Below are 22,279 nucleotides of genomic sequence, written 5' to 3'. Positions count from 1 at the left end.
GAATAGCAGCCTGCATTGCTGCGAAAGGTGGATATACACTGTACTAGTGCCGACATTGTGCATGCTCTGTTGCCTGTGTCTATGTGCCTGTGGTTCTGTCAGTGTGATCATGTGATGTATCTGACCCCAGGAATGTGTCAATAAAGTTTCCCCTTCCTGGGACAATGAATTCACGGTGTTCTTATTTCAATTTCCAGGAGTGTATTTCTCAAGTTCTTGAGTGAACAAGAATGATAAGCTTACCTGGATTCTCTGAGACTATCCTAACGAGAGCATCAACAGCATGCTCCTTCTGCAAGTACTCAGCAGGGTCTGGTGCATTTGGGTACTCGATGTCACCAAACCCATCCTCGCCGAAGTAGTTGTCTGACTCAGGTGTCTCCAGAATAGACTGTGAGGCACCCGCATACACTGGAATCTGTAACACTGACCATGTTGGAGGACTGCTTGTTTGTAGCTGTGTGCTGTAATTCTTGACTATCGCATGGATCATAAGAAAGAGGAGCAGCCAGCCAGGAGAGTGAAGACTAGAGGCAGGGAAGAGAGGAAAGATAGACCGTGATTGTGATTGGCAAATAATACATTAATATTGCATGAACTATTTAGCCAAATCAGATGAATCTTTGTTAATATGTACAGTTTTATTCTCAAGGTGTTCATTCTTTATTAATAGTCTCATCATTATGATGCAACATGATAGAACAAATTTGGAAGTAGGCATGATCATCAATTGCAATAAGAATAAAATAATGTATGATACACACTATGAGCAAAATAGTACACATTAACTATAGCCCTATAGGAGCATGTTATGAAACTGTGTTTTCATGACAGTCAAGGAAATCGACTGAATGAATGGCAAGAGAAAGGAACAAAGAGTAAAAATCGCCAGGAGATTTTTTCATGTCTGAACTGTAAAGTTAATAATCATTGTGCATTACCAGTTTTTACTTAAGGCAATTAGATATGGACTTTTAATGTGAAATCCTTTCAAAAATGAGCAGATACACATTGAGAATTATTAGAAGAGACAGGGAAATAAATGTCAGGGAAAAACTGGAGTGGAAGGTGTAATTATTGGCCACAATGAGAATGGAATGGAGGTTGTGGTACATGCATCTGCTGTATGGGTTTTACATGAATGAAGAAAGTTCTTCACAGGATTCTAAGACATGATAAATGGTTGAGGCAATGGTAGGTGTTATAATTACCCACATAAATAAGTACAAAGTACAAAGCCAGACCAAGTCCACAATGCAAATCACAATATGCCCCAAAACCAAAGTCAAGCTGCTACAAGGAAATATAATTTTGAAATGAGAGAGAGACTGCTCTACTCCAGAATTACATGAAATTAGTTTGTTGATCAGTATCTTGAGGTGGCATTGGCCATCAGTGGCACGTATAGAACTTGAGGCAGTGTGGTATTTTGATTTTTTATTGTGCTGCTGCCTTGTGGGTGGTGTCATACTGTCTGGTGCTGGTACGAGCAAGTTGAATAGTGGTGGCTCGTCTCAGCACCTCGAGAAATATTGTAGCCACAGCAGTGGCGCTGGTACAAGATGAGTGGTAACACACACACTCCTCTCCCTTTGAGGGCGGTAAGGGGGTTAGTGAAGGTGAATCAGTGTGACACTGGCCTCGCTACCCCACAATGGGGACTATCTCATGGTACACAAGAAGGCAACATCCGTGGTCTTCTTGGTCTCAAAGACCGAGACCACCAACCTTGGCCCTGACAGAAGCGCCCTGTTTGTGGTAACTGGAGGGTAGGGCTGGAAGTGACCCTAGTGGTGATCCTGCTGTGGTCAGATGCCCTGCAGCGTGATGTCAGCCACCGGCGGGCACTAATGCTGACATAGATTGGAGCTATGTGAATGTCCGGCTTCTCAGGGGCAGGAGTAGGAACATGCTGAGGTGGCTCCTGCAGTCCACCTGACAGCTCTGTCCATGCTAGAACCACGTTCAATACCAGCCACTGATGATCCAGCAAGGAGCTGGAATAGACAGCAGATGAGGGGGCTGGAGACCAGAGGGAGTACAGTGCAGGAGAATGGCAGAACCAAGGAAAGTGGAGATGCTCCAAGAGGCTGTGGAGAGGACAGAAAATCTGGTTCCAAGAGGTGGTCGGATTGGAAGGTGATTGTGGGGGCATTGGAGTCCGACCCACCACCTGTGAGCATAACTGGTTGCGATAATGGCCCAACAGCCTGTCACTCTTATGTATGCTCACTCTTATGAATGCTCACTGCAGCCAAAAGTGCAAGACTAGATGGGGGAACCTGAATGGATGGAGGCAAGTGAGGGGGGCTAGATGTTGACAGCAGGAGGTTGCATTGGTGGACCACCAGCCTGTCACCTCTCTGACTGTGAAGATTGCCAGAATCCATTGCTCATGGTGGCCAAAAGTGGAAGCCCTGGTGGGGGACCCTAGTGTGTAGTGCAGCAGCAGAAGTGCACGAAGCAGGTGAGGGTTCAGCAGTAAGAGGTGAAGCACTATGCATGGCAGGCACCCCTGCAGCAACTCTGCTGGGCTCTTCTCATTAATAGAAGTAGTCCTGTAGAACTTAGAAAATGCGTAAGCATGGCTTCTGCTGGAGTGTCTCTGATGTACTACTTCATCTTAATATTGAAGACCTGAATAAGATTTTATGCTCTCCCACTGATCTGTGTGTTAAACAGGGGCACCCTGATACATTGGATACCAGACTTGGAACAAAAATGCTAAAAGATCTGAGAGGTGAACTGTGGCCTGTTTTCTGTCATCAGGGTAAGAGGAAGACCTTCAATAGAGAAGATTCAGGAGCAGGCATACACAGTAGACACCATCATCATAGAACAACGGTTGGCAATGTATGGGGAACAGGAGTAAGCATCAATGATAAGCAACCAAAGTGCATCCAAGAAGGGGCACACAAAATACTGGTAGACCTGTTTCTATGGCTGTCTAGGTGCTGGCCACAGTGAGTAACATTGCCTTGGGGCAGCCAGATGACGTGTACACCTGGGATGTACAGCAATTAAGTGTTTAATTTTCTGTTTGACACACAGCCAGTAGACATAGAGGCAAGGAAGCTTCTTTGTCCATTAAGTCACCCAGTGACTGTGGTATAAGAGCCAATGGACTTTTCACTGGAGGGAACCAAGAATGACTACCTGTGGCATGGCATGTTTTGTCGTCAACATGATGATCCCATCGATGACTCAGTTTGTGGCACAACACAAAATAATTATGGACAGGATCTGAAATGAAGGCTGGAAGTGTTCAGGCCACGCCTAATATATATGTTTCTGCACATGTTGTAAAATAGGATTCAGGCTACTTGTGTGAGAGGTATGAGAGCCCAAAATAGCAAAACCATCCTCTGCCTTTTGAGCTTTCTCATAAAGATAAAAGCAAAGAACTTCCTCCCAGTTGAAGCCATGGTTGGGACCCATAGGAAGATGTGAGAGAGCATCCGTGTTGGTGTGCTGGATGTGTCAGCTGGATGTGAATATCATGAAGGCGGCAGCAGCTGAGGAAAATGGACCATCATTGCATTCCTTGGGCCATCTTGTTTGCCTGGTGGGCAGCAAGGCGAAAAAGACAGGCTAATGGCTTTTGGTCTGTGGCAAGACAAAACTTTACACCATACAAAAATACATGAAACTTTTTGATTGCATAAATAATAGCAAGGGCCTCCTTCTTGCTTTGAGAATAATTCATTGTGCCACTTTGAGCCTCTTTGAGGTGAAGACTATCAGCTGCTCTGAACCGAGTTCGCAATGGTGCAGCACAGCTGCTATCCAAAACTGGAATGCATCAGTAGCCAAGACAAGCTGCTTACCCACGCTAAATGAAGTGAGGCCAAAAACCAAGTGGAGACTGTCCTTCCAAGGATATAATGTGAATATCAACAAAAGCAAAACAAGAATAATGGAATGTGGTTGAATTAAATTAGGCAATGCTGAGGGAGTTAATTAGGAAATGAGACACTAAAAGTGGTAGATGAGTTTTACTATTTGGGAAACAAAATAACGGACAATAGCAGAAGTGGAGAGGACATAAAATGTAGATTCACAACAGCAAGAAAAGTGTTTCTGAATAAGAGAAATTTGTTGACACAGGATATAGATTTAGGTATTAGAAAGTTGTTTCTGAAGATATCTGTCTGGAATGTATCTTTGGATGGAAGTGAAATGTGGGTGATAAATAGTTCAGACAAGAAGAGAATAAAAGCTTTCGAAATGTGGTGCTATGGAAGAACGCTGAAGGTTAACTAATGAGGAGGTACTGAACACAAAAAAAGAAAACTGTGGCATAGATCAGGGATCAGTTGATAGGAAACATTCTGAGACATCAGGGATCACCAATTTGAGCTGGCAGTTGGTGTGACTTTGCTAGTAGTCTGACCAACAATGCCATATGTTCCTACTGTTGCAGTTCCAAATGCTGCTGACTTCCCTGCTGCTGCTGCTGCTGCTGCTGCAGCAACAAATGTTGAAGCACAACTTCCAGGGATGCATTGATCACCATCATCAAATCAGCAAGAAATCTGTGAAAGGTCCAGTTGCTCCTGTCACTCCTCATTTTGTAATTAACCACACAAATAAGAACATGCAAGAAGTTCTAAACATTTTAATGCAAATACAGTTCCATTATTCCATATAGGTCTAGAGTACAAATTCTGGCCATGTCCACAGTACAAATCACAACGCATCCAGGGAACAGAGTCAAGTTACTATGCGGAAATAAAATAGTGAAATGAGAGAGAGACTGCTCTGCTCTGGGGTTATACCTGTATGAACATAATTTTTTCAGTGTCTCAAGGTGGCATTGGCCATCATCGGCAGGTGCAGGACCGAGGGCGGTGTGGTCTTCTGGTGTTTGATCGTGCCGCCACCTGACGGTCAGCCCCATGCCGTGGGTGTGTTGAATGGCAGTGGGTCATCTTGGCAGCTCACAAAATGTTGAGCTAACCATGACAGTGGCACCAGTATAAGATGAGCAGTAATGTGGTGGATTACTGCAGAAGCTGGTAGGTGACATTAGAAAACTTGGTAGAAGCAACAAACTGAAGACTGCAATGCCTGAAGATGTCTGAAGGAAGACTTTATTGAGCAGTGGATGTCAAATGGTTGATGGTGGTTGGGACAATGTAACTGTGCCCTTGGTACCAGTGAAGGAGAGCTGACTCCTGATGAAGAGTTGTGTGTGTGTGTGTGTGTTGGTTTTCTTCTGCATAAATATAGAATATAAGATAAATATAAAAATAAATGTAAGTAAGCCAACAATAAACCTACATGCAGTTTTGCTCTTTCCTTGATCTTGTGGTAGCCTCAGAGTGTCTCCATGTGCCTTCTTCATATCTTCAACGTGGTTGTCTTTCAGAGCAAAGATTTTTCATTTGATCCATATCAGTCACTAAGTGCTGAATGCCTACCTGTGAGGATACGATGTCTATTTGACCATTAGTACAGGAGTGTTCTACAGACACAGCCAATCAGTAAGCCATTGCCCACCTTGCAGGACCACTTAAAATATTTTTCCAATTATTTAAACTTTACTGTATACTGATCTATCAGTTTGATAGAGGTGTTGTATTCTGGATGACTAGACATGCAGGAGTCTGAGTTTTGTGCTCTTTTGAGTAATAATTTGGAAATTGTAAGTGTTTTATTGACATTTGGTTGAGATTGAGATTGACCCTGGAGTAAAAGCTATGAACACTAAATTTGGTATGACACTCTAGTTAGGCATTATACTCTTGGTAGACATCATCACCAAAACCTAACCAATTCTTGTTAAACAATATAAATTAACCTGACCCCTCAGCATTATGAGAAATGTACTGTGTTGAAATGAACATGGAACACACATATCCATGCAAGAAAACGATTGCTGTTTGGAATTGAGTGAACACTATTATAATGGCAACTACCATAAATACAATAAACATTGACCAGGTTTGTGACCAGCCTGGGAGTCTTATTTGAGGTGTACATGCTGATCCCAAAAGCAGCAGAAGAAGTGATAGAGAAAATATGAATGGAATGAACAGGTAACGTAGCATGATATCTAATTATCATGGGAGATTGGAGCAGTGTCATAGGAAAAGGAACTGAAGACACAGTTACGGAAGAATATGGGCTTGGTAGTAGAAATGAGAGAGGAGAAAGTCTAGTAGAATTCTGCAGTAACTTCAGTCAGTTATATGGAATAACTCTTCAAAAATCAGAAGAGGATCAGGAATGCTTGAAAAAGGCCTGGAAACATGAGGAGATACCAACTGTATTACACAATGGTAATGAAGAGATTCCAAAATCAGATAATGGATTGTAAGGCATACCAACTAACAGACACAGACTCAGACTGCAATTTAGCAAGGATGAAAAGTAGGTTGAATTTTAAAGAGAATCATCTGGAGAAATCAACATGGAAAAAAGTGGAATGCTGAAGTACTGAGGAATGATGATGTATGTTTGAAATTTTCTGAGGCTGTAAATGCTGCCAGACCACAATAAACAGTTCATATGAAGAGGAAATGATGTCTTTAAAAAGTACAATCACAGCAGCTGAACAGGTGGTTGCAGGAAAAATGTAAAGAAACCAAAGAAAAATGATTGTTGGAAGGACAAATTCAGTATATAGAAAAGTCATAACAGCCTTCAACGAAATTAAAGGCAAGGGTGTCAACATTATAAATGCAAGAGGAATTCCACTGTTAAACACAGTGAAGAAAAAAAATACATCAATGGCTTCCACAAGGTGGAGGAGCTTTCTGATGAAATGATAGAAGAAAAAGTGGGAGTCGAAATGTAAGACAAGACATAAGGGAACCAATATTAGAGTATGGGTTTAAGAGAGCTTTGGAAGACTTGTGATCCAATCAGGAGGAAAGCAAAGATAACACTGATTCTGAATTTCTAAGATCACTGAAAAAAACAGCTATCAAGTGAATTTTCAAGTTGACATGTAGAATATATTAGCCTGTTGACATACTGACAGATAGAATGTTATCTACAAAATCCCAAAGATAATAGGGGCAGGTAAGTGTGAATATTAGAGCACAACCAGTTTAATGTCTCATGCACCCAAGTTACTGACAAGAATACTATATGGGAGAATAGAAAAGAAAACTGCGGAGCTCCTGGCTGATGATCAGTTTAGCACTACAGCTGCGGTTCTGACGCTGCGTGTGATAATGGAAGCAAGATTTAAGAAAAATCAAGAGACATTCATAGGATTTGTCAACATATCAGAAGTGTTTGACCACGTAAAATGTACAAGATGTTCGAAATTCTGAGAAAATTGGGAGTAAGCCATAGGGAAAGCCATGTAATATACCAGAATCAAGACGGAAGAATTAGAATGGAAGACCAAGACTGAGGTGCCCCGATCAAAGAGTATATAAGAGAGGCATGCAGTCCTTCTTCCTACAGTTCAATTTATACATCAAAGAAGTAATGATGGAAATAAGACATAGGTTAGGAATGGGTCTAAAATTCAGGGTAAAACAATATCAATGAATAAGATTCTCTGTTCACATTTATGTCCTAGGTGAAAGTGAGGAAGAATTACCTGACATACTGAGTGAGTGAAAGTGAGGAAGAATTATGTGACATACTGAATGGAATGAACTGTCTGCTGAGCAGAGAATACAGTGTAATAGTAACCTGAAGAAAGACAAGAGTAATGAGGAGTAGCAGAAATGAAATTGCTGATAAACTTAAAATTGGAGACCACAAAGTATATGAAATAAAGGAATTCTCTTGCCTGGAAGCAAAGGAAAAATCAAGGAGGACATAAAAAACAGAGTAGCACATGCAAAGAAAGCATTCCCGCATTCCCAGATAAAAGTAGTCAACTAGTATAAAACACTGGCATGAACATATTGAAAATATTCCTGAGAATATTTATCCTGAGCACAGCATTGGATCAATGTGGATCAAGGAAGGTGGAGAAACTGGAAAAGAAGAGAATCGAAGTATTTAGGGCACAGAGCTGTAGAAAGATGTTGACAATTTGGGGAACTGATAAGAAATGTGATGCTTCTCTGTGTTGCTGGTGAAGAAAGGAATGTGTGCCTAGAAGAAGGTACAGGGTGATAAAACATGTGTTAAGGCATCAGGGAATAACTTCCATGATACTAGGGCTACCTGTAGAGGGTGAAAACTGAGAGGGAAGACATTGATTGGAATACATCCAATGAGTAATTGCAAACATCATGTTTAAGTGCTACTCTGTGATGAAAAGGCTGGCATAGCAGAGAATGTTATGATGGCCTAAATCAAACTACTTGGAGGACTGGAAACCAAAAAAAGTAAGTGCAAACATGGTGTCATTGACAGAAATAGATATTGTATAGAAACAATTCTTTTGTTTTCTGTATTTTGAATTTGTTCACATTTACAACACTTGCAGCAACTACAACTGCTCCCTGAGTGAGAAACTTTATGGAAATGAAAAGTTCCACATTGAGAACACTCAGACAGGCAGCAGTTCTGCTACCAAATGTGGGACTTCCCACCTGTGCAGCAAAGACAGGTTGCATCGAGCAAGAGTTCTGCTGTATGCTGGGAAGATGGGCTGTAGGAACTGGCCTAAGTGTACTTACATCGAGCCTGCCCGCGGTGTCTAGCGTCTTGAGGACATTGGCGACCACATTGTCAAGCGCTGTGTTGCCATTGGCACAGGTAATGGCTTCCACAGAGACACCTGGTGTGCCCAGTGCTATCAGCAGTGCCACCGCATCATCAGCACCGGCATCCGTGTCCACCACCAGCTGCACTGGCCCATCTGTCTGGTGCAGCTGCCGCACCAGCCTGACAAGAGTGCAAGCACACATGTCAGTTTCCAGAATGGCATTTTTACTGGTAATTGCAAACAACACAATGTAATGCGATGAAATTCTTCATTGTATAATCAATTACAAGTCATGGGTTGTGTTTCAACATTCGGTCATAACCATAAGGTGGTGGTGTTGTTGCTGTTGTGGTCTTCAGTTTGGAGACTGGTTTGATTCAGCTGTCTATGTTAGACCAAGTCTGATGCATGCAGTCACAACACTCCTGTTCATTTTTGTTATACACTGAGACAGCAGTGCTCCAAACGGACAGTAAGCTACACTTCTGAATACGATATCAGATAAGTGCAAATAGTATCATTTACATTGATTTGGAACATAGTTTTTACAAAAAGTAACATATGAAGTATAATAAAAATTGGCAGTTGCTAAAAAACTACACAGCATTTGTCCCTCTTTAGTTTCCTGAGGACCCTGTTAGTTATGACACACTACAGTACAGAACAGTTTAATTATAATGCATTTGTAACATACAAATATTTACTGAAGAATGTTTTTTTTTCCTTTAAGAACAAAAACTGACTAGTAAATATAAGGTTATCTTAATCTTTGCAGAAAGACATTGTATATCTACCCAACAACGTGAAGTTTTGCTAACTACATTAACAGCAAAATCACTGAATGTGACATGTAGGAAAATTGTATGGAATGCAATACTTGCATTATTTAATGTACCAAATAAACAACCATAACTGTAGCTGGAAAAAAAAGCCACACAGACACGATAATTAAATGTCAAAAGCGATAATACAGTTTCCCAACACAGAAGAAACCACTTCTTGCTACCTCTAAGGTAAGAACTTCAACACAGCCATCTTTTGAAGAGAAAGAATAATGACATTTACAAAAATATTTGTGTATTAGAAAGTAGAGTGAAGTGTAAGAAAGTGCAAAAAAGTGTGCATCATTAGACTCCATACAAAAAAACTCCACATCAAAAAAGGTGGCTATCATACTAAGAACAGCCAGCAGAAGAAATATACACTTGTCAAGCATAAAATGCTGTGTTTATATTACATTGCATTCAGCTGAGTTAGATGCAACTGTCCACATATTCCAAAGTATTTCTTCATGAATAAGCTGTAGCTTATGTCGCAATCAATTTGCATCTCTTGATAATTTACTGATGACTGGAATGCAAAAATATAGTGATTATATATTTAATTAAGTACACATATAAGTAAAAACAAACATCAAGCTTACAGCTGGCTTTCTCACCACGAGAATGCTAGTGTTGTTCCAACAGTCAAATAATAATAACTTTCACAGCAGTGTCTGTAGTGACTGTTTATGTTAGTCTGTGGCTGGGCTCTCCTGTACAAGCCTTTTTGCCTCTCAATGACTGCTGTAACCTACATCCAGTTTAACTTGCTTACAGTAGTCAAGCCTTAAGATGAGTTTCCACATGCAACAATTTTTATCCTCTACATTTTGTGCTGTTACAATTATTGATAGCAACACTGATGTCTTCCCCATATGAGTTACATCAAGTAAATACTTATAAAATATTATTTCAATGTGTTTATGTTACATTTATTTCCAAATGAACAAATAATTTTATTTTCTGTTTCATTTGGAGTTGTACGTGACAATGTGGCATTGTAGTTTTCTGTGAAAATGGTACTTAGCTGTGCAGGCCACTGCCATGTTTGAACCTACAGCCAGCAGAAGTGAGAAGGTGGGATCTGCATTATCAAGAACCTCATTGTGCTTTATTAGTAATTAAAAAATATTGAAATCAAAATCTTCCTAATTGGACCTGTAACTGATGCAATGAAAACATTGGTTAATGGAAGATGTCCATTTCACACAGAGTATATTGGTGTTTTATGCAGTCATACTCATAGAGGAATTTAACCCTGTATCTTGCAGACAATAAACATTGACCTGAGAAGATTTACTAGAGAAAAATATTGTGGATATTTTATTTCATGAACAATAAATATTTCAGAAACCTGCATCTGAAATGAATGTAACTTCATATACATGCAAATATTAAATATTTTGACTGAAAATGTTATTCTCCAATATCGCCAAACTTTGATTATACTGTCATTGAAAGATAGTCATTTCTGACTTAATAATTATGAAGTTTGATTGTTTATGTAATTAATTAACTCTGTTCTCTACTTAGAGCTGTCAACCAAAGCTGATTATTTACAGGAAAAGTACTTAACAGCTTCAAGTAAGCTAACATTTTATGAACATAAAAAATGATAAAAGAAATTAATACAAAAACGTTGAAGTTATGTGATGTTACATCAAGTTTCCTAGAGCCTTGATGTCTAGAAATTTATAGACGCTATATGAAGCACAAACTACCAATACTGAAATGACTCAGTATGTTTCCTTTCAAATGATAGTTTTCTGTAGTCAAGCTGAGTCAAATATTTCTTTTCTCCCCACTTCATTAGTTATTTTATCCACCATCCAATCTTCAGCTTTTTTTGCAGCACTGCACTGAAACACTCTTATCCTTTTCTTGTCTGAGCTGTTTATTGTTTTAGTTCCACTTCCATACAGTGATATAGTCCACCTTCAGAAAATACTTTCTACACTGAAATTTATATCCTTTGTAACAAACTGCTTTTTTTCCAAAATGCTTTTCCAGCTAATATAAGTACACATTTTACGTCCTCTCTACTTTGGTCACTATATATTTTGAGCCCAAATAGAAAAATTCATCTACTACTTTTAGCACCCCATTTTCTAAACTACTAATTCCCACAGCATCACCTGGTCCAGCTTGACTACATTCCATTACCCTTGCTTTACTTTTGTTGATGTTCATGTTGTAAACTCTTCTGAAGATACCACCCATTCATTCAGCTGCTCTTCCAAAACCTATACTATCATTGACAAGATCACAATCATGTTGGCAAACGTTTAAGTTTTTATTTATTCTCTGTGAACTTGAGCCCCCTTTCCAAATTTGTCCTTGGTTTCCTACACCGATGATTAGGTGCTGGTCCCCTATATGTCCAATAGCATCCCAGATGTGTTCCATCGGATTCAGATCAGGCAAGATTGGTAGCCAACACTATAGTGTGAGTTCACTACCACGCTCCTCAAACCACTGTAGCATGATTCTGGTCTTGTAACACAGACAGTTATCCTGCTACAAGATGTCATCACCATCGGGAAGACATCAAGCATGAAGGGATGCAGGTGGTCTGCAACAATGTTTACGTAGTGCACAATTGTCACGACGCCATGCAATGCCAGGTGAATGTCTTCCACAGCTCGTGTGCGTGACCTGATGCATGTGTTGAGCAGCCATTTGCCTGGATGACAGCATATCATGGACATGACCATTAACCTGGTATAACAGGAAACATAATTCATCCAACCACGTGACATGTTACTATTAACCCACAGTGCAATGCCAATGATCCCAAGCCAGCTACAGTCTTGATTGATGATGTCACTGGGTCAACATGGGAACATGTAGGGATCATACAATGTGGAGCCCTATGTTCAACAAGGCTTAAATGTAGAACACTTGTGGCTGCACCAGCACTTTACTGTGTGAGATCAACCACAGAAGACCGTCAATCTTACTTCACAGAGCAGGCAGTCCTCCAAGCTCCATGTTCTGTGACGAGGCATGGACATCCACCACATTGTTGTCTTCCTTCAGCCAGTTTGCGGAGATGCTTGTGTAACTATCATGAAATATTGAGGCTGATATCTACTGTAATGGCTTGCCAACAGTCTGCTTTAGCCACTTATAAAGCTAATAAAGTGTTGTTTATAGAACTGGGAATGGTATAACTGAGTAATTTTACAATATAGTCAAGTTCATAACTTGTGGAATGTTGTTTAGCACACCATCCACCTGTATAGCATAGTGAAATTGCAGGTAATATAAGGAAGAGATGTGGCATATGGCTGCACTTTGAAATAATGCTAGGGTGAGTGAATTTAACAAACACACAGACAGAACAATTTACTGTCATACCAGCAGGGATGTAAACTGCTAACCATTTGCAATAGTAAGTAAATAGGGCACTCACAAGCTTACACAGTACTTTTTGCAGGAGAACTGGCTACCTCTGACCCATTAATTGGGTAAAAAAATGTATGGCTTAATCTGTCATCCATAGTATCAATAACTGAAGCTGAAAGTCTGGTGAAATTCATGGGAATAAGGAGTATGAAGGTTTACATACTTGAAAATATTGTAGATTCGACTGTTGAAAACAGATTGTGTTGTGAAATCTGAATCATTGTTGAATTCTCACAGTAATTTAGGGAATGTATAACTTATATTTTCCTCATGACCCATGTGTGCTACTCTATGCACTATTGTAATTGCTACTCTTTGCAACATTGTAGTCGCCTCAGCCAGTTCCTGGTTGCAGGGGGAAGATGACAGGCCAGGCTTTCCCTGATGCTCCTAAATGCATTACAGTCAGAGCCTATCAGTCTGAATTCGAGGGCAAGTAGTTTCCCCATGATGTCCAGTTTTTTCTGACACTGGTTACAGAAAATTTATAAAAGTCCTGCCAAGAAGCAGCACTTTTTTGTGTCATCAACCTTCTGGCTGGTTTGATGCACACAGCCCACCACAAATTTCCCTGCTAAGCCAAACTCTTCATCTCATAGTAGCACTTGCACCCTAAATCCTCAACTCTTTGTTGGATGTATTAAGTCTCTCCCCTACAGTTTCTACTCTCTACAGTTCCCACCAGTACCATGGAGGTTATTCCCTGACGCTCTAACTCATGACCTATCATTCTGCCCATTCTCCTTTTCAGTGTTTTCCAAACGTTCCTTTCTTCCCAACTCCGAAAAAAAAAAAAACCCTCATTCCTTAACATACTATCAATTCACCTAGTTTCTAGTTTCCAACGTTCTTCTGTAGGACCACATCTCAGACACTTCAGTTCTGTGTTACTTTTCCTACAGTCCATGATCAACTACCACTCCAAATATGCATTCTGAGAAATTTCATCCTCAAATTAAGGCCTATGTTTGGTCCCAGCAGACAGCTCTTGGCCAGGCATGCCCTCTTTCCCTGTGCAAGTCTGTTTTGTATGTCCACCTTCCTTCGTCCATCATGGTTTATCCCTTTCACGACTGCAGATAGCTTTTTGCATTCTGTACTGAGCATGTTTTTGTTAATGGTTACACTGTTCACCAAATACTGGTGCCTGTATTGAGACATGGCGTTCCTGCCGATATCAAACACTTATAGTTCGACTTTTCGAAAACTGTTGGATGAAAAAATTTGATTTTTGCACTTTTTACAGTATGATATCTTCACTCGGTAAGGAACTGAATTTCTTTTATTATCCGTCATACTTACTGCGCTGCATCAAATTAAGTAAAAAGTTACCTGTGATGAGAGACAATGTTCCGACCGATATGAAATACTTGTCATCCGATGTTTCGAAAACTATTAAGTGAAAAAAAATTGATGTTTGTACATCTTACAGTCTGATATCTTCACTCGATAAACAACTGAATTTCTTTTCGTTGTCCATCATACTTACTGTGCTGCATCAAATTAAATAACTCATTGCCTTCGTTGAGAGACAGCGTTTCAGGCAATGTGAAGTAGTACTTATCATCCGAATTTTTGAAAACTATAGGTGAAGAAATTTAATTTTTGCACATCTCACAATTTAATAACTTCGACTGATAAAGGACTGAATTTCTATTCGTTATATGCCGTAGTTACTGTGCTGCGTCAAATTACGGAAAACATTGTGCAAAAGTTTAAAGATTTTGCAGAGGTAAAAACACATTGCGCTGATTTTGTGCATAGTTGACTGTAGCTAATACATTGCAGTGAATGAAACGTAGATAATATCGAAATTTTAGTTAAAACTGAGAGCAGAAGGATACCTCATTTCGTTGCCGAGTAATTGGTTTTATTTCCGAAAGACGGTCCCGCAAGACACGCCCAATCACGTCATTGCACATCGCGAATCAAGTGGACATAACCATCGTCATATCTCATAAATGATTCACGACATTGAAACGAAGTTGCCTGCAAATGATAGCACGCAATGTGGCACATATGATGTATGATAAATTCTCGAAGCTTTCTTATTATCCGAGATGTGGAAGTAACTCATCCATGGCAGTGAGATGTTGGCGACTCAGGACGCATTCAGCCGTCCATATCACTGTAGGACAGTCTCAGAAATTTCATACTCAAATTAAGACCTATGTTTGGTCTCTTGTAGGACCACATCTCAGACACTGCAGTTCTGTGTTACTGTTCCTACAGTCCACGATCAACTACCACTCCAAATATGCATTCTCAGAAATTTCGTCCTCAAATTAAGGCCTATGTTTGGTCCCAGCAGACTTCCCTTGGCCAAGAATGCCCTCGTTCCCTGTGCTAGTCTACTTTTTATCTCCACCTTGCTTTACTTGTCACGGTTTCTTTCGCTTGCAAGATAGAAGAGCTCCTTGTCGTTTTTGTTGTGGTCTTCAGTCCAGAGACTGGTTTGATGCAGCTCTCCATGCTACTATATCCTGTGCAAGCTTCTTCACCTCTGAGTAACTACTGCAACCTACATCCTTTTGAATCTGTTTAGTGTACTCATCTCTTGGTCTCCCTCTGCAATTTTTATCCTCCGCACTTCCCTGCAATACTAAATTGATGAATACTTGATGCCTCAGAACGTGTCCTACCAACCGATTTTTTTTTCTAGTCAAGTTGTGCCACAAATTCCTCTTCTCCACAGTTCTATTCAGAACCTCCTCATTAGTTACACGATCTATCCATCTGATCTTCAGCATTCTTCTGTAGCACCACATTTCGAAAGCTTCTATTCTCTTCTTGTCCAAACTATTTAGCGTCCATGTTTCACATCCATACATGGCTACAGTCCATACAAATACTTTGAGAAACGACTTCTTGCCACTTACATCTATGCTCGATGTTAACAAACGTCTCTTCTTCAGAAACGCTTTCCTTGTCATTGCCATTCTACTTTTTATATCCGCTCTACATCGACCATCATCAGTTATTTTGCTCCCCAAATAGCAAAACTCGTCTACTACCATACCGTAAGTGTCTCATTTCCTAATCTAATTCCCTCGGCGTCACCTGACTTAATTCGACTGCATTCCATTATCCTCATTTTGCTCCTTTCAAGCCACTGTTCATTCTGTTAACTGTTCTTCCAGGTCCTTTGCTGCAAACAGCATACAGAAACAGGGAAAAAAGTCTCAAGCAGATCAATGTTTCTGTACCCGACAAATGTAGAAGAAGTATGGGTTACAATAAAAAGTCTCAAAATGAAACACTCTGCAGGTGTAGATGATATACCTGGTTTCATTATATAGAAGTGTGGGGACTTGATTACTGAGCCCTTAACCCACCTATGTAACCTATCTTTTGCTACAGGAACTTTTCCTTCATGTTTGAAAATAGCAAAAGTAAAGCCATTATACAAGAAAGGAAACAATGATGCTATTTCCAACTAGAGACCACTGGCACTTCTGTCTGTTTCCTCAAAAATATTAGAAAGGCTTTTCAATAAGAGGCTAACAGACTTCTTAGAGGATAATGGCATTCTGTCAGAATAGCAACATGGATTTAAAGCAAACCGCTCAACCGAGTCAGCAGTTCACTCCTTTCTATTAGAGGCGCTGATAGCATTAGACAACAAAAAACTTACCATGGGCATATGTTTAGATTTGTCAAAGGCATTTGACACCATAAATCATGACAAATTGCTACAAAACCTAGAAAATCTTGGCATTAGGGGAACAGCTAACAACTGGCTCAGCTCTTATCTTAAGAACAGGGAACAATAAGTGGAAATAGATCAAGAAAGGGACAATGTCATTAGGAAATATAATTCTAAGCTAGTGACTGTTAAATATGGAGTGCCACATGGATCAGTAATGGGTCCTGTTCTGTTCTTGACTCTATGTAAATGACCTAAACATAAGCAATGACAGCAGTAAAATATTTCAATTTGCTGATGATACAAGTGTTCTCATTACAGGAAACTCAGAAGAAACTCTTGTAAAAAACCTAAAAGTATCCACTGACAGGCTAACATGTTACTTTGATGACAATGACTTAATAATAAACACAGAAAAACTGTAGCTATGGGTATACACACACCAAAAACAAAAAATCTGATATCACCCAAACTAGAGCTGTATCGACAGACAATTGCCAAAACAGCCTGTACGAAATTTCTTGGACTTCATCTACAAGACAACTTGAAATGGAAAGCACATTTGAGCAAATGAACAAAAACTTAAGTACTTCTTGTTTTGTGCTGCATACATTAAAAAATTATACCAGCTACAACACCCTTCAGTGTGTATATTATGCAGTTGTACACTCTCACCTCTGGTATGAGATTATGTTCTGGGGAAATTCTGGAGATGCCATCAAAACATTCAAAATTAAAAAAAAAATTATAAGAATAATGGAAGGAGTAGATAATCGCAGATCATGTAGACCATTGTTTCAAAAAAGGATGATCCTGCCACTTCCTTGCATATATATACTTGAAAATATAATGTATTTAAAGCAAAACTTACATACAAAAAGACCACTCATCACTCAAAATCACACAATACACAGCTATGATACAAGACAAAAGTTGGAGGTACATGTTCAAAGCGCCAACACAAAGTTATTTCAAAACAGCCTTATCCATCCTAGTATCAAACTATACAATGCCTTACCAGATACCATTAAACACATACAAAACATTGGTCACTTCAAATGAAAACTGAAGTCATATTTGGTTGATCACTGCTTTTACGCAGTAAATGAATACCTACAAAGCTAAATTTTTGTGTGTTTACTCAATGTAGCCTCATTCAGAAGAACATTTGTATTTTATGTCTCTGTATATAGCGTAACAACATTTATTTAAGTATTCATCATTAATTGATCTATTAATGTGTGTTATTATGTACAAAGATTTATTATATGTAAAACTGTTAATAATTAACACAAAATCCAAATATCCCTTGCACATTGTGCAGCTGTAGATGAAAATGGATGAATAAATTAATCAATCAATCAAACCTTAAAATTTTTACTTCTTCTCCATGGATTTTAATGCCTACTCCATTTTTTTCTTTTTTCCATTATGCTTTCTTAATATACAGATTGAATAACAATGGAGATAGACTACAACCCTGTCTCACTCCATTCTCAACCATTGCTTCCCGTTCATGCCTCTCGACTTTTATAACTGCCATCTGGTTTCTGTACAAACCATAAACAGCCTTTCGCTCCCTGCCACCTTCAGAATTTGAAAGAGAGTGTTCCAATCAACGTTGTCAAAAGCCTTCTCTAAGTCTACAAATGCTAGAAATGTAGGTTTGCCTTTCTTTATTCTATCTACTAAGATAAGTCGTAGGGTCAGTATTGCCTCACGTGTTCCAACATTTCTATGGAATCCAAACTGATCTTCCCTGAGGTGGGTTTCTACTAGTTTTTCCATTCGTCTGTAAAGAATTAGTGTTATTATTTTGCAGCTGTGACTTATTAAACTGATAGTTCGATAATTTTCACACCTGTCAAAACTTGCTTTCTTTGGGATTGGAGTTATTATATTATTCATGAAGTCTGAGGGTATTTCGCCTGTCTCATACATCTTGCTCACCAGGTGGTAGAGTTTTGTCAGGGCTGACTCTCCCAAGGCTATCAATAGCTCTAATGGAATACTGTCTACTCCTGGGGCCTTGTTTCGACTTAGGTCTTTCAGTGCTCTGTCAAACTCTTCATGCAGTATCGTATCTCCATCTCATCTTCATCTATGTCCTCTTCTGTTTCAATAATATTGTCCTCGAGTACATTACCCTTGTATAGACCCTCTATATACTCCTTCCACCGTCCTGCCTTCCCTGCTTTGCTTAGAACTGGTTATCCATGTGAGCTCTTGATAGTCATACAAGTAGTGATCTTTTCTCCCAAGGTCTCTTTAATTTTCCAGTAGGCGGTATCTACCCATAGTGATATAAGTGTCTACATCCTTACATTTGTCTTGCAGCCATACCTGCTTAGCCATTCTGCACTTTCTATCAATCTCATTTTTGAGACATTTTTATTCCTTTTTGCCTGCGTCACTTACTGCATTCATATATTTTCTCCTTTCATCAATTAAATTCAATATCTCTTCTGTTACCCAAGGATTTCTACTAGCCCTCATCTTCTTACCTACTCAGTCCTCTGCTACCTTCACTATTTCATCTCTCAAAAGCTACCCATACTTCTTCCACTGTATTTCTTTCCCCTGTTGTTGTCAATTGTTCCCTAATATTCTCTCTGAAACTCTCTACAACCTCTGGTTCTTTCAGTTTATCCAGGTCCCATCTCTTTAAATACGCACACCTTTTTGCAGTTTCTTCAGTTTTAATCTACAGTTCATAGCCAATAGATTGTGGTCAGGGTACACATCTGCCCCTGGGAATGTCTTACCATTATATAATCTATCTGAAATCTTCTAGTGTCTCCAGGCCTCTTCCACACATATAACATTCTTTCATGATTCTTAAATCAGGTGTTAGTTAAGTTACGCTCTGTGCAAAATTCTACCAGGTGGCTTCCTCTTTCATTGCTTACTCCCATTCCGCATTCACCTACTACTTTCCTTCTTTTCCTTTCCCTACTATCGAATTTCAGTCCCCCATGACTATTAAATTTTCGTCTCCCTTCACTATCTGACTAATTTCTTTTATCTCATCATACATTTCTTCAATGTCTTCGTCATCTGCAGAGCTGGTTGGCATATAAACTTGTACTACTGAAGTAGGCATGGGCTTCCTGTCTGTCTTTGCTACAATAATGCATTCACTATGCTGTTCGTAGTAGCTGACCTGCGCTCCTATTTTTTTATTCATTATTAAACCTACTACTGCATTACTTTTATTTGATTTAGTATTGATAACCCTATATTCACCTGACCAGAAGTCTCATTCCTCCTGCCACTGAACTTCAATAATTTTCACTATATCTGGCTTTAACCTATCCATTTCCCTTTTTAAATTTTCTAACCTACCAGCCCTATTAAGGGATCTGACATTCCGTGCTCCAATCCGTAGAACATCAGTTTTCTTTCTCCTGATAATGACGTGCTCCTGAGTAGTCCCCACCCGGAGATCTGTATGGGGGATTGTTTTACCTCCAGAATATTTTACCCAAGAGGACTCCATCATCATTTAACCATACAGTAAACCTGCATGTCCTCGGGAAACTTTGTGGCTGTAGTTTCCTCTTGCTTTCAGCCATTTGCAGTACCACCACAACAAGGCTGTTTTGGTTAATGTTATAAGGCCAGATCAGTCAATCATCCAGACTGTTGCCCCTGCAACTACTGAAAAGACTGCTGCCCATTTTCAGGAATCACATGTTTGTCTGGTCTCTCAACAGATACTCCTCTGTTGTGGTTGCAACTATGGTATGGCTATCTGGATGGCTGAGGCACACAAGCCTCCCCACCAATGGCAAGGTGCATGATTCATGGGAGGAGGTAGAGCTCCTTAAATCTGTCTATTTCATGATCACCAGATTTGTCTATTTCATGATCACCAATTCTGTCGTTAAGTTTCTCACTGTTCTCGTTTCTGCTACTTCACATTACTTTTGTCTTTTTCTGGTTCACCCTCAGTCTATATTGTGTACTCATTAGACTGTTCACTCATTTCAACAGATTCTGTAATTATTCTTCACTTTCAGTGAAGACAGCAATGTCATCAGCGAATCTTATCATTGATATCCTTTCAGCCTGAATTTTAATTGCACTCTTGTACCTTACTTTTGTTTTCATCATTGCTTCTTTGACGTGTAGATTAAACAGCAGAGCCGAAGGACTGTATCGCTGTTTACACCCTTTTCAATCCATGCACTCCATTTTTGGTCTTCCTGTCTTATTATTCCTTCTTCGTTCTTGCACATATTTTATATTGCTCACCTTGTGCTATGGCTTTATCTTATTTTTCTCAGAATTTCGAACATCTTGCACCATTTTACTTTGTTGAATGCGTTTTTTAGACTGACAAATCCTGGTCTCGATTTATCTTCAGTCCTGCTTCCATTATGACAAAATATGTCAGAACTGCCTCTCTGGAGCCTTTATCTTTCCTAAAGCCAAACCGACTATCATTTAAGAGATACTCAATATTCCCTTCCATTCTTCAGTATATTATTCTTGTCTTGGATACATGACTGTAAAGTTGATTGTGTGGTAGTTCTCACACATAACTGCCCTTGCTATCGTTGGGACTGTGTAGATGGTAGTTTTCTGGAAGTCTGGTGATAGTCACCAGTCTGTCAGATTCTACTGCATCTAATTGAATAACTGTTTTGTTGCTTCTTCCCCCAATGACTTTAGAAATTCCAAGCTTATTACTGGGAGCTGGAAATGGCCAATGAAAACGCCTTCATTCTGCTCATGTTTTGGATGCACTGGAAGGCCTGAATGTAAAGAATTCCATGGAGACGTCTGGAGTTCACGAATTCCGGAAGTTAGCCGGCATCCCTTGAGGGGTGTAGGATCCACGGTGACCTCTGGGGCAAAAGTTTGTTCCCGCAGTGTATTTCAGGAGCCAGGAAAAGGTTGCTAAAACCCGTTTTACCGGCTTTCTGGTCAAAATCGATTACTCCAAATGCATGCACCTTTCGTGCCCGCTATATTAGCAGCAAATGTTTCTGTGACGTCAATAATTGTGCCGAGTGTGGAGTTCTATTTCCGAATATGTTGCCGCTGCACATGCGCAGTAACAGCAGAAAGTGTCGGCGTCTGCTAACGCTTGAAGTGAACCTATTCTGGCTGAGCTCATTCGTCTTGTAGAAATGGATATTGTGCTTTCGTTTGTTCTTAATCTTTCTTGTGTTCTTTGCTTTGTTTTCATGACACATTAAAAAGGTTGCACAAGGCCTTGGTATTATCCCTGCAGTGACCTCCTACAAGAAAGACGAAAATCTGAAAGCAAAAAGGTATTTGCATTTTGTAGAGAAACAGCCTACAGTATGCATGAATAAGAACCTAAATAGATAAACATGTTTTAATGAAAATTATTTCAACAGTTAAAAAGACAGAATTACTTGACAGGAAAAATTATTTTTGATATTATTTCACAGCAAGAAAACAAAAGATAAATAATGAATTAAAAAGACGCTATATTGAGTTCTAGACTTTGTTTGATGTGTTTGCTCGTATATACTTTCTTGAGCAATTAAATGTATGTGTTTTGAAATGTATGGAAGACACTTGGAACTATACTTGCTACAGGACATACCACACTATTTGCCGATGACACAAGTATACTAATAACAGGTACTGATACAGAGGACCTCAACCTAAAAATTAAACCGCTTATGTCGTCACTCAGCAAATGGTTCAATGAGAACAAACTGATTATAAACATACAGAAAACAACGTACATCAACTTCAGACTCTCATCCCAAAAACAAGAAATGCCTGATGTGATTC

General features: G+C 39.5%; 1 protein-coding gene across 1 annotated transcript in view; it reads right to left on the bottom strand.

The window, feature by feature from the left end:
• LOC126187798 (uncharacterized) overlaps nucleotides 1-22,279 on the bottom strand; it is a 123,243-nt gene that overhangs the window by 51,515 nt on the left and 49,449 nt on the right. The window contains exons 2-3 of the mRNA XM_049929078.1: nucleotides 8,598-8,805; nucleotides 244-418 (exon numbers count right to left, since the gene is read on the bottom strand). Coding sequence (XP_049785035.1) covers nucleotides 244-418; nucleotides 8,598-8,805 — 383 coding nt within the window. The remainder of the gene's footprint in view (nucleotides 1-243; nucleotides 419-8,597; nucleotides 8,806-22,279) is intronic.

Source organism: Schistocerca cancellata, chromosome 5 (genome assembly GCF_023864275.1).
Source record: "Schistocerca cancellata isolate TAMUIC-IGC-003103 chromosome 5, iqSchCanc2.1, whole genome shotgun sequence".
In the NCBI taxonomy this organism is placed as follows: Eukaryota; Metazoa; Arthropoda; class Insecta; order Orthoptera; family Acrididae; genus Schistocerca; species Schistocerca cancellata.
This window is presented reverse-complemented; position numbering and strand designations above follow the sequence as displayed.